The 13,227-nt window shown below is 41.8% G+C and overlaps 1 protein-coding gene across 1 annotated transcript in view; it reads left to right on the forward strand.

Moving 5' to 3' along the window:
* The window catches only part of afdna (afadin, adherens junction formation factor a), a gene marked incomplete at its 3' end in the record, with an annotated part of 50,433 nt that overhangs the window by 18,494 nt on the left and 18,712 nt on the right, over positions 1 to 13,227 (forward strand). Inside the window, 5 exon segments of the mRNA XM_068706936.1 lie at positions 10,573 to 10,623; positions 10,625 to 10,769; positions 10,977 to 11,086; positions 11,699 to 11,856; positions 12,073 to 12,233. Of these exon segments, the coding sequence (XP_068563037.1) occupies positions 10,573 to 10,623; positions 10,625 to 10,769; positions 10,977 to 11,086; positions 11,699 to 11,856; positions 12,073 to 12,233 (625 nt within the window).

Below are 13,227 nucleotides of genomic sequence, written 5' to 3' on the forward strand. Positions count from 1 at the left end.
CAGCGAGCAGGTCTGATTTGTGACCAGGCATCACCACTGGGTCCAGACGATTTATGCCATACCTTCCCACAATGCCTTGCTCTGTCAGGATGACTGGGTGAGCTAGATGGAAGGGGGGGGGGTGGACGTGGACGACGACTCGATACCGAAGCAGAAACTCACCTGAAACAAAGAGGCTTTTCTTTGCAGCCACAGAGGAAATGTGTGCATTTAGTCATTTCATTCAGTCAGGACAACAGGCCTCCGCTGCCTCCCTTTGTTTTTCCTGGTGGCTCAGGTTGTTTTTGTTCTGCAGGATAGTCAGTGAAACGACATACATTCCAGATTGGCACTGTCGCCATGTTCAGTACGAACTTCAAGATGATGTTGTAAGACAGGACTGGTTTGTAGTCGAACCTCACGATTCGATTCAGATTCAAAAGGCTACAATGCGATTATAAAACGATTATCGATTCATCTTGATGCATATTTGCAACATTTTTCTATACATGATTATTTTTCTCACTGTCTATTTTTAAAACACTGCATATTTGTAATGATTCATAATTAAAATAAACAGATGCATTTACTTCCATTATCTTTTATTAATTCAATATTAGTAACTAATAAAAGAGATGTGCCAATTGCAGTATTACATTTCCAATCATTGTGAAGAGAACCAACAAGAAAATAAATATAATTGGGCCCGTAGCAGCATCCTCGTAATAAAAACACAGAATTCAACGTCTTCTCAGTCATTTGACATAACAAGCTGCTCTTCTCTTCAAACAAATCCCCCTGTTATAGGCAATGAGCATTCAGCTCTCATACAAAAGTAACGCTTTCTGGAACATGTGACGATTCACAAAAACTATTCATACACTGATACAGTGCGCTGTTACAATCACGCAAGTTTCTACCATCCTACTCGCTTTCCTCAGTGGCTCCATGACTTTAGCTTTGGTTTGGTTGTAGAGTCTCGCCGTGTCCGTAAAGACGTTGAGATGAATGTTGTATCTCAGTTCCAAAGTGTGCAACATAGCATGAACGCTCTGATTCTCAGTTACTGTGTAGGGGCGCAAATGTCTAAAGAAAGTTGCAATCTACTTTGTGATTCGCTTCGCTCTTTCCTAGGTGGGCGAAAGAAGAAGAAGCAAAATGCTTCCATACTTTAGCTTTTAAGCCGGGGGTGCCGACCGGATTGTATCCATATTCGGCTGCTCAAACTCAGGCCGCCCTCACCAGAACTCTGCTACTATTTAGCCTGGTTTAAGAACATAAACAAGACAGACGTGTATTGTGTCTGTTGCATTCAGGGGCAGCGATAAGGAACGGACAGCCTGGTGTCACAGAATTGTTACAGGCGATCATGAGGTTGAGAATTGCCGTCATCGTCGTGACGACCCCCCCCCCCCCCCAACCCCTACATTGTAGTAATATTTCAATATTTGGCTCCTTTCTTTGGTCAAAACGTCTAGGTTGACTGTGAGTAGCTGAAGTGTGATCGTAGGTCTCATTCTAACTTAATGCGTCTTCCAGTAGACGGTTTAAAACGTCAGCAATAAATCAACAACAGCTCAAGGTTTCCCCCATCGGTCCCCCCTGACAGTAACTGATCAAATGGTGGTGGTCTGTCCTCGGATATGAGTCTGTTTAGGACTTCATGACATGAAAAGATATGACTGGAATCATATGTTGCAGATATTTTAGCCTAAGAGCCAGTTTAGCAGCGAAAAAGATTTGCTGTTGGTCTTTATTTGGATGTTTCCAATGTCACTATACATATTTAATAAACACTCAATGTCCAAAAATGTTCTGATAATAAGTAATTGTATATCATACAATTTGTATGATAGTGATATTTTTGCATGAAAAAGTCTGATTAATCATATGGAAATATTTTCAGATTACTTTTCTGTCAATCGACAGTTTGTTGTTCGATGAAAGTAGAACAGTTACCTCACCTGAATTGACTAAACACTAATATATCATAAACTTGTTGTGAAGTAATTTACTTCATTATACATTCAATATTTAAATAGAACATATATTTTGTTTGTGCAGTCCTTTATGGATCTTAAGGGATTTCTAAAACCTGTAGATAGACTGAACTCTTCCACACTTTTCTATAGCTTTAGTTTCAAGCCTTTTGTTTTACTTGAGGCCACGTCATCGACCCTTTTTTAAAATCTGAAACACAAGGTAGGCGCAAGACAGGAGGTGGACTAGAGTTTCTGATGATACATCTGCAATCCTACCACCAAGGTATCTGATACTGTGGATAATGTGCCGTAAGCCTGTTGTCCTTTGGCTATTTAAAGCAAGAGATGAAGTAATTCTCCTGCTTCATACGATGGGATTCTTTGTCTCCATCTCTTTTTATTTTCTCCATCTGTTTGGTGTGTCTGATGTCTGAAAAGCCTTTGCGGGGATCTGACGTGGGATGACTTTCCCCTCCCAACATCTGAGCTAAAAACCTCGGTCCAGCTGACCTTGGACACAGGCTTTAGGGAGGAATCCCCCATGTTACTGCAGGTGGGGCTGCAACAATATTGACTCAGGGACTCAGTTCATTTTATTAGGCTCATGTTCCTCTCTCTTTGTGTGTGTGTGTGTGTGTGTGTGTGTGTGTGTGTGTGTGTGTGTGTGTGTGTGTGTGTGTGTGTGTGTGTGTGTGTGTGTGTGTGTGTGTGTGTGTGTGTGTGTGTGTGTGTGTCAGAGACTAAGATGACGCACAGCAGCTGGAATCTATTCTCATTTTTCAAACAGCCATCATGCAGAAAGCCCCTCTCCTCCCTTCTCTTTTAAATTCATCTTTTCAATGCAATAAAAAAAGAGAGAAGTCAGAATTCAAGTATTTAGTGTCTCCATGGAAACTAGGGTTTAACCTTTTTTTTGGGTTGCCAGTATTTGTCTTTAATGAAACACAGGGCTGCAGTATCGGTGCAATTGATGACACATGTGGGAAGTGGGAATCCAATATTTTAATAAAAATAAATGTCTTTTGCGTCAATATCTATTGCACCACCAAGGAGTTTACACCAGGGTGATCAAGACTATGGGCCACTGTAGAAAGTACTGCAATATTTAGAGATGTGCACTATTACAAACTCTCTGTGGTGACATTCCTGTTGTGGTGAAATGCTGCATTACAGTTTTTCGGACTGTCCATGGTTTGATTCTAGCTTTGTCTCTCTATCCTTTCCTTTAAATCTTCTGTCAATAAATGCAAAAAGTGTCCCCAAAAACCTGTATATTTACATGAAGTGTTTGTCAGAGCAGCGCTTCTTAATACTGGTGTTTCAGGAGTTTTAATAACTATACTTTTCTTCAGAACTAAGAGCAGAATTACAGTATTTTTATATCTGTAACCTATACAAATGGATCCAGTTTGATTTAATTATGTAGGCTACACATACAATACTGCACATGAAGTCCATGAATTTAAAGCCACACCCGAATCAAACATTAAAGGTCTCCAGTAGACCAGCAGACCTGTATGCAAAGATTGATTTCTCACAGTATTGGAAGACAATTGTGGAATTATTGTCCAGCCCAGTGGTTTACACCTTATCCTAAATACTGAATGCTATCTTAGTTTTGTACCAATGCACTCAGACATGCAGCAATGCTCAGTGTCCGCACAGAAGCGTCATACCAGAGGCCAAAAGTGGTCTACGGAAATGGAGCTCTGGTTTGTTTCCTGAACACCTGATAACCCCCCTTCGAGCACTCCCTGACTTTCTCACACACACACACACACACACACACACACACACACACACACACACACACACACACACACACACACACACACACACACACACACACACACACACATATATATACACACACACACACACACACACACACGCGCGCGCTCTGGAGGCTTGCTGCCTTTACTCATAAGACGCAGAGTGAAAAGGAGATGTGGGAGTGTGGAGATGGTGACGGATAACTCTGAAGTGATCACTGTTTGTGACGAAGGGCTCTGGTCTGTCAAGTGGGCTCTCTGTCCAAGCAGAGTTTATCATAAAAGTGATTACATCAGGGTTAAATTAAGTTTGCAGAATGCAGTTGTTTGTGGTTGAACATTGTCTCTTTGTTTGGAATGTTTTCAGTGGCAAATTATACCTCTGCATTTTGTAATGGCCTTAGAACAGTTATAAATACCAACTTGGACAAACGACACAATCGGAAAAGTCGCTCGTGAAGAGTGAAAACATTTCTTCCAGCTTCTGGTGAGGACGCATCAACAAAAAGGCCACACGGAGCAAAAGACAAACATTAGAAAGGATCTAACACAACAGGCTGGTGATGGACTGACTACGTGTTTCGGGCTCGCTGCTCCTCGGGCTGACGTTTTGTTTTGTCTTGTGTGCACATCTGAAGCTTAAATAAATATTTTCCCTTTTGCAAGCAAGCAGCTTCCTAATGTTGTTCCTCCCATTCCTTTTCCTCACTGTATTTGAGAAAGATACCTGGACTCGACGGTCATAAATAGTCACTTCTGTATTTAAGTGACCTAATGCACAGTTAGGGTTTAATCACAATGTATGTAATCTTTTATCATATTGATATACATGCATATATTTAAGCAATAGCTCACGACAGGCCGTGGTATGTTGTGATATTGCTTGGCGTCGGGTCTGAAGTGAAATATTGCTTTTATAAAACGGCCATCAATTATGGCAATATGGAAGTTATGAACACATTCCAATTAAAATAGTTTTTTATTAATAAATTATAATACAATTAAAGTTGGCCCCCCTGGGCTGGCCGCCTGCACATACCGAGGCTATGAGGCTAAGCTCTGAAAACACTGCTCAGAGTGTCTCTTGTCTTTTCTTTGTTGGGGAGTGTGTTGCGTGGTGAGGACGTTGCTCCACTTTCTCCGGTAGCGGAGTTTTCGATTGCGAATCGCTCTGGAGAGAAGTTTCACATTTGTGGCCACTTAACGACCGTAAGCTCTCTCACGTCAAGACCCCGCTAGATAGTTTCTGGGAGCTTAGCTCAGGGTCATTTGAGAAACTATTCATGGATAAAATAACCTGACAGAAGTGTTTCTTTGGCTGATCCAGTTGTTGAATTCCTAACAGATTAAGTTACTTATAATCCAACTGTAGACAACCAGAGATATATCCGACGGTTATCGCCTCACAGAGTAGTTGTGTTTCATGAAGACAAAGGTACCAAAGTGTTTTGATGTGTGTGAGTTATCACCAGTTAGTACTTCAAGCTACTACACAGAACTTACTTTTTATTTTGTGTTGATATTGGCGGTCCCTGTGAGCGAAAGGTTTTTACTGTTTCAGAGCTCTTCTCGTGGCCGGAGGAGAAGACGCTCCTGCGGGGTGCAAATCCAACCCGCTGGCACCGATGACGAGCATTAAGAATATGTATTAAAGAAAGATCAGTACTAAATTGAGACTGTTTTATAACCAGTTCCCTAATAGTAGGTGAATAGCTCCTTCCTATGACTATTGACACTCTAGCGTTCCGCTGTTAGGAGGTGTGGAAGTGACTTAATACTCTGGAAGAGGTGATAATGACAGAATAAATACATTTATAAATAAATAAATACATTTTTTGTATTTTTTTTTTACCTCAAATTCCATCTGGTGTGACATTAATTTGCTGCTTTACAAGCAGAAAAACTTAAGTCCCTTTAAAGTATAATCCAACACTTTCTCCTTCCTGCAACACCGAGAGAGAGAGAGAGAGAGAGAGAGAGAGAGAGAGAGAGAGAGAGAGAGAGAGAGAGAGAGAGAGAGAGAGAGAGAGAGAGAGAGAGAGAGAGAGAGAGAGAGAGAGAGAGAGAGAGAGAGAGAGAGAGAGAGAGAGAGACGCGCACCAGGTGGGATCTGTGTTTTTTTTTTACAGCCACAGAGTGAAGTTGACTCACTTTCTCATAGGAACACAGGCGTGACCGTTGACCTCTCCTCTGGGAGACCTTTGACTCTGAGGTGTTAGTCAGAGAGCACGCTTGCTGGATTCGGGGTTATCTCTCACGCAGTGTGTCTTCTCCACACGGAGTATCACACACATTCACTTTCATGGATGAGCTTTTTGTGTGTGTGCGAGTGGTTTTGTGTAATAGAGAAAATGGCATGTGCTAGATCAAAGGTTTTTTTTTTTTTGAGACCATAAAAGGGAAGTGTCTGCTAAGGATTAACCGATATGGGATTTCCAATACCAGTTATTAAACTTTAAAATTCATACAACTTTATTTAGTTTTCAAAGAGTGAGCTCTTTTTCTGGAATGAGTAATATAAACACACAACACAAAAACAAGTTCACGTGGAGTAAAGTGAAACAAAAACCCTACTGTAGCAATACTGGATTTTGAACATGTCAATATTGATATCATGTCGAGTTTAAAACATCAATAAAGGAATATTTGCCAATATTACTTTTATTTAAGGAATCCTTATATTTGAACTTTAAAGAGAGTTGGACCGTTGAAAAATAAACTTGCCAGTGCTTATCATATACATTATTATACCATTTATGCAAAATATGCTGTATAACTTCATTAAGCAAATAATAGGTGATAGATCGGCCCCAGCCGGATAATGTTTTTACCGGTAATACTGTGGGTGACTGTGGCCAAGTGTAGAGCAGAGCTGCCTTTCAATCAGAGGGTCGGTGGTTCGATCCCCGGCTCCTGCTCTACTAGTCTCATATCAATGTGTCCTTGAGCAAGACACTTGCTCTTGCACTCTTGCTCCCGTAGCTGCGTCTACGGTGTATAGATAGATATTGATTGTAAGTCGCTTTGGATAAAAGCGTCTGCTAAATGTAATACTGTAATGTAATGTAATGTACTGTATTTACAGTGTGACTACAACCAGCATGAATGCAATCACTTAAAGAAACACACACCGTCCCCCTCACGGGTCTCAATCAGGGTTTATCTGAGAGGATAGCAGCTATCTACAGTGTGTCCTTCTTAACGTGTGTGTCATAAATAGTCCTGTCTCACAAGTTTAGTCACAGGTATCGCTCACACATCTTTCTCGTTCTCTCTCTCTTTCCTCTTTCTCTTTCTCTTTCTCTTTCTCTTTCTCTCTCTCTCTCTCTCTCTCTCTCTCTCGCTCTCTCTCTCTCTCAGAGAGAAAATTCCTTTGCTGATGCCTCTTCGTGGCATAGTGACAAAGGGCACACACACTACAATACCATATTGGTCTAATATACACACACAGTAATTACACATTAGTTAATTAGCCTCAGCGGTAGAGGTGTGGTCATGCACCGTTTATTAACCCACTATATAAAGACATTCCCACAGTGATGGAAGTAGTCCAACATCAAACCTCAGTTGATGGTATCGCTGTGCGTGTTTGACAGACAGCGGGTTGCAGCCCTTATCCGGGCTGCTGTTGTGTTCGGTGACATACTGCTGCATTAGCATTTCCCGTCAGCCTGAGTGCCGTTTGCGAAATAATAAAAGCTGTTGGGGATTATTACAATCAAAGCTGCAGAAAGGATAAACAGAACAGTTTGTTCTTGTTTTTGCCACATGGCATTTTCCCATTTTTTAATTTTTTTTAGCATTTAGCTGAGACGCTCAAATAAGCTTTAAATTGACACGCTAAAACATGGCGAGGTCAGGTTTGTGCCCTTTGAAAATAATTGTTCCTTTCTTTTTCAAAATTGTGAAAACTTATAGTTTTCAGTTTTTTATTTGTCAAATGAAGACAGCATCAATTTAAGAAAAAATCTGTTGGCATTGTTTGTGTAAGCCCCAGCACCTCATTTATTATTCAGTGAATTATTGTCTTTTATAGCTTTCAAGATGTCACACCTTTCACATTCACATTTGTTATTAAGTTTTTGTATGTGTGGCATTCATCCAAATATGCCGTGCAGTCATTGTGCAAGCGGTTGTTCTAGTTAGTTGCTCATTTATAATCTATCCACTACATACTACTACTACTTCAAGACTACATTTCCCATGATTCACCCAAGCAGCCTTGTCGGATGACATTATGGTAGCATAGACTGAGAGGTTTTGACCTATTCAGTGCAGTCAGAATGCAGTTGAGCTGAATGATTAAACAGTGATATATTATTTTTTTGTTAGCAAAATGCCACGCAAATAGTAATAGTTTGAAAGTGTTGCGTACATCTTCTGGAAGGCTACTGCAGTTTGACATGTCTTGGAGGTGTAAGGGAACATGGCTGTTCTGGACTTGAGCTCCAGTTTAAGTTAAGTTTGTTTGTGTTTTTTTTCCCAACTGAACAATTGCGTTGACGTCTGGAGGTATGGGAGTGTAGGATTGGACCATGGCCTTGATAAATGGTGGTTTAAGACTGGACTTTGGCTTAGACATGCAGGGAAGTTAGACTGGACCATTTTTCTGGAGGGATGGGCGTGTAGGATTGTACCATGGTGTTGAGGTGTTGAGGAGTAGGACTGGACCATGGCCATAAACACGGGGCTGTTGGTATGGACAATAACCTGGAGGTACGTGTCCGTCGGACTGTACCATCTCCCTGAGGAACGGGGTGAGGAGGACTGCTGCACTGGACTTGAACTACATGTGGTTGCACTTGTACCGGACAGCGTGTTAATTATCCACCGCTGGTTGTTAGCTTGGCTTTTGTTTGAACCCAAGTGGACCAGTGTCTCCACAGTAACAGTTACCAACGGTTACGCAAGCTTGACTACTGCAACCGTCAATGACCCACATTCCAGCAGTAAATCACAACACACGCATTCCCAACTCCACCCTCGCCTATCGAAACTATGCTCAGTGTTTCCACTCAGCCCCACTGTTTCTCTATCAGACGTGGGACATGGGAGAGAAAGGGGGGAAGTAAAGGGTGAGAAAGAGATGAGGAGAGAGGAACGTTTTGTTTTTTTATTTAAAGAAAGAAGAAGAAAACCTTTTTCATCGGCAATCCTCTTTTTTTTTTTCCACTCTCTGTCCTCACATCTACTGTGTTAAGATATGTGAGAAGGAGGCCACAAACAGACTTTAACAGTGTAGAGTTAATCTAGTTAACTTGTGTAAATCGTTGCCTCAAATCATCGCACGCACTCACACACACTCACACTTGTTTGGCCACTTGGTCTATCCCGCTTAAAATGCTGAGAATTAAAATTCAAAATTGCTTTGTTGGCATCCTGACAGGAAAGATACCTTCGCTATACAAGAACCACAGTCAGGGGATTTCCACTTCGGAAGACACAATATCCTCTTTAACCTCATGAATAAGGACAAGTTTGTAAGCAATAAAACCTTAAAGGTTAAAGTGCATAATTTTCTTAAGGAAAACACTCCTAAATTCTTAAGGGGAACACCATCTACACAATCCTAATGGGTTATTTCAGAGATATGTATTCAAGTTTCAAGGCTATATATTGTGATGTCGTGTCTCATATTTTTATTGTGTTTATGCTATTTTGCACATGGTTGCTACCATGTGATAGTTTAGCATCCGGTTTGACTTTGCTGGGATGGTACATGATCGTTTCCCTCCTGGTTCAGTGTTTTTTTTAATTTATTTTTTTGTATCGCTCAGCGCAAGATTATATCGCCTATTAGTTTTGAGCACATGCTCGCTTTGTAACATCTACAAGCTCCCTCGAAGATCTAAGGCTTTCTAAGACTGTTTTAATGGCAGCTACAATGAAATATGAGGCCAGTTTCACGGCTGAACCTTAACGAATGCACACACACATGCTGTGTCAGCACCGTGTTACATACGATTATAGCAGCACTGGGTGTGTATGTTTTTAAGACATTCTTCTTCCGTAGTAGACTCTGTGCAAAGGGAAATGTCAACATGGAGGCAATGTATTTGCACCTACATGCGCGTACACGGTAGATAGCCCTGGGTGTCTATTTCAGCCGGCTGCTTTCACATCCAGCATAGACACTGGCTGGGCTTGAGCCTGTGTATTGTGTGTTTATGTAAGAGAGAGCGGTTTCCTTAGGCCAGCACCGTGAGAGAAGTCTAAAACACAATAAATGGCAGCGCTTTATTTATGAGCCAGGAAGTAAGGACGTTTCCTGGAAAGAAGTTATGTCTTTTTGGTAATTATTATAGGGACAATAAGAATTTCCTCGCAAATAAGCTGCACCCAAGTAAATTATGTATGTGTGTGTGTGTATATATATATATAATAAATTGGAGGTTTATGAATCAAATACATTCCCTAGAATTAACACCACATACAGAGATCTTTCAATGAAAGTTTTTAGGAAACAGCATTATTAAAGTCAGTAGCAGTGCACAGAAGTAAGTGAATAAGGAAAACAACCCTCTTTTCTTACCGTCACACAACCTGCTGACACACTGCACTTCCTGGCTCTCAGCCAGTGTGGCTTCTGTTCTCCCGTGACAGTCGAGGCGGCTGAGCAGTCACCTCACTGCACAGTCCTGGCTTGATCATTTTGATGATCTTTTTTTTTTCTTTTTTTTTTTTTTACAATGTAAAAATAATCATCAAGCAGCATTTGTGTATGTAAACATTAACATACTGAATGTAGAATATATTTCTGCACTTAAAACCACCCACCTCCAGTTAACAGTTTTTAAAATGCACATTATGGACTCATTGTCTCGCTCTCTCTTGAACAGGACTTGGAGTTCCACGGCGTGATGCGGTTCTACTTCCAGGACCGCGTTGCCCGGCAACTTTGCCACCAAGTGCATCAGAGTGTCCAGCACCGCGACAACGCAGGACGTCATAGAGACGCTCGCTGAGAAGTTCAGACCCGACATGAGGATGCTGTCCTCACCAAAATACTCCCTGTATGAGGTCCACGTCAGTGGCGGTGAGTCCCATAAGACGAGAGATATCTTAAGAATTCAATGTTTCAATGTTAGGAATAATAATACTATGTCATAGTGGACTCTAAGATGAACTTGTGCGTGCGTGCGTGCGTGCGTGTGTGTGTGTGTGTGTGTGTGTGTGTGTGTGTGTGTGTGTGTGTGTGTGTGTGTGTGTGTGTGTGTGTGTGTGTGTGTGTGTGTGTTAGAAGAGCGTCAGCTGGACCTGGACGAGAAGCCTCTAGTCGTTCAGCTGAACTGGAACAAAGACGACAGAGAAGGGCGCTTTGTCCTGAAGAACGAGAACGACATCCTCCCGAAGGTCGGCTGCTCTCTCTGGTGTTGTCTGTTAACCTGGTTGAGTCGGTTCACTAGTGAGCGGACTCATCCATCAGAAAAAAAGATCTCCTAAAGCTACTGGCAACATACCTCATTTAGCATATCTGGATACATGTTGGTATTTGGAGACATTTTTGTGTACTTAATTAGGACGATTGGACAAATGAAGACCTCTCACGTTGAGATGTTTCCTGCAATACAATCGAGTGAAATATTTGATTTGATTCAGATGAGACCATTTTGCAATACAGTGAGAAATCCATTGTAGAAGATATGACAATCTATATATATTTCTATTATGCCAATTCTGTCATTTTCAACATATTTTGATCTGTAGTCTGTCAAAAAGCCTTCTATTTTCATGACTAACTGTATACATATATAAATGAGGTTTAAAACTAAATCAAAACCCTTCATTACACTTAACTTAATCAGATGTAATTGTGTAAGATGAATGAGGAAAATCGTCTTTTCCTCATTCAGTTTGTTCAGTCATTCATACATTCAGAAATGCGTGCGTCATTACCAACTGAAGCCGGCCTCCCCTCGTAGCCTCTTAGAGCACCTCATTAACGCTTCTTCCCCTCTCTGCCAGAAGAGTCAGAGTAATGGTCCAGAGAAGGAGAAGGACGGCGTGATCCAGAACTTCAAGAGGACTTTATCCAAGAAGGAGAAGAAGAAGGAAAAGAAGAGGGAGAAGGAGTTCGCCCGGATCCCCGATGGAGACGAACAAACGCTCACCCGGGAGGACGGGTAAGACGCACTCACTCATCCATCTTACTGTCTTGCCCTTATACATCCTCTCAGCCCTTGGAGAGGATGTATAAGGGCAAGAAAAGCACAGAAAACTCCAAAAGAGGAAAGAATCAGTGATTTAATATTTTACCTTTCTGTTTCTCCATCTATCTTTTTTCCCCCCTCACCTATTCCCCCCCCCCCCCCCCCCCCCCCCCCCCGCCTGTGATTTAGGGAAAACAGTCGCCTGGCGGCAGAGGTTTACAAGGACATGCCGGAGACCAGCTTTACCAGGACAATCTCCAACCCGGAGGTGGTGATGAAGAGGAGACGGCAGCAGAAACTGGAGAAACGCATGCAGGAGTTCATGAGCAGTGACGGGAGGCCCGACTCAGGTACCTGAACTGTTTGTGGAGCCTCTAATGAAAAAAAAAGACATGCAACATCACACACACATGTGTATCCAGACAATTCCCTTCCAAACCCAGCTTAATCAGCCAATCATGCACGGTGCTCAGAGCCTATCAGAGGAAAAACAAGCCAATGACATCACAGACAGAACAGTGTCGAGGCATAGATCCAGATAAGGGAATGAAGAAACATTCCCTGGAGCTTAATTGGATTCTTTATTATGAAATGTAGGGAAAGTCTTTAAAACTTCCTCTAACTGGCTGTGTGCCCAGATGCAGCACGCAGGCACGTCGGCCCTGTAGTCGAAGAAGTGATGAAGAGCTTGATGATTTCTTTGTAAGAGCTCCGGAGCTTCTCTGCAGAGATTGGTGAACTTGTTATAAGGACAACCATCTCTGCTGCACCTCCGAGTTAAAGACGTATAACGGCCTGCCAAGACAAAAGGGCACTTAAGCATTCTGAGACAAATAGGAGTAACATCATTTTCTTTGATGAGGCAAAAAAAATAAATGTAACTGTTCAGCCTGGTTCCAGGCCGTTTATTAGATTTGGTGGTGTCCAGGGGTTGGAGAAACAGTTGACCAGAGTATTAAGAGTCGGGATGTCATCTTCCTATCGAGCTACATTAATGAAAAGTAGCAACAGAAAAATGCAGATAAGCTTGGATGAGATTGATGCAGTTGTATAAGCTTTTGTAAGAAGACTTTATCTAACTGAAGTGGAATGAGTCTCTGTGCTGAACCTGGAAAGAACAAGTAGCACCCAGCTAACAGCATCCCTACTATGTAGCACAGCGTTGGTGGAAATTACAGGGATGCCTCACAGCAGTAGGAGCCAAAAGAGGAATGATAAGTGGAGCCAAATCTAAAAAAAAAAAAAACTGCTCCCAGAGTGAAGATGACATCATGCAAAGATTCAGAGTTGGTTTGGCTTCGGAACGAGTCCCGATGTCCTTGTGTGACTTCAAGAAAACCTGAT

Source organism: Cebidichthys violaceus, unplaced genomic scaffold (genome assembly GCF_023349555.1).
Source record: "Cebidichthys violaceus isolate CVI_PGR_0920_01 unplaced genomic scaffold, fCebVio1.0.p SCAF_125, whole genome shotgun sequence".
Classification (NCBI taxonomy): Eukaryota; Metazoa; Chordata; class Actinopteri; order Perciformes; family Stichaeidae; genus Cebidichthys; species Cebidichthys violaceus.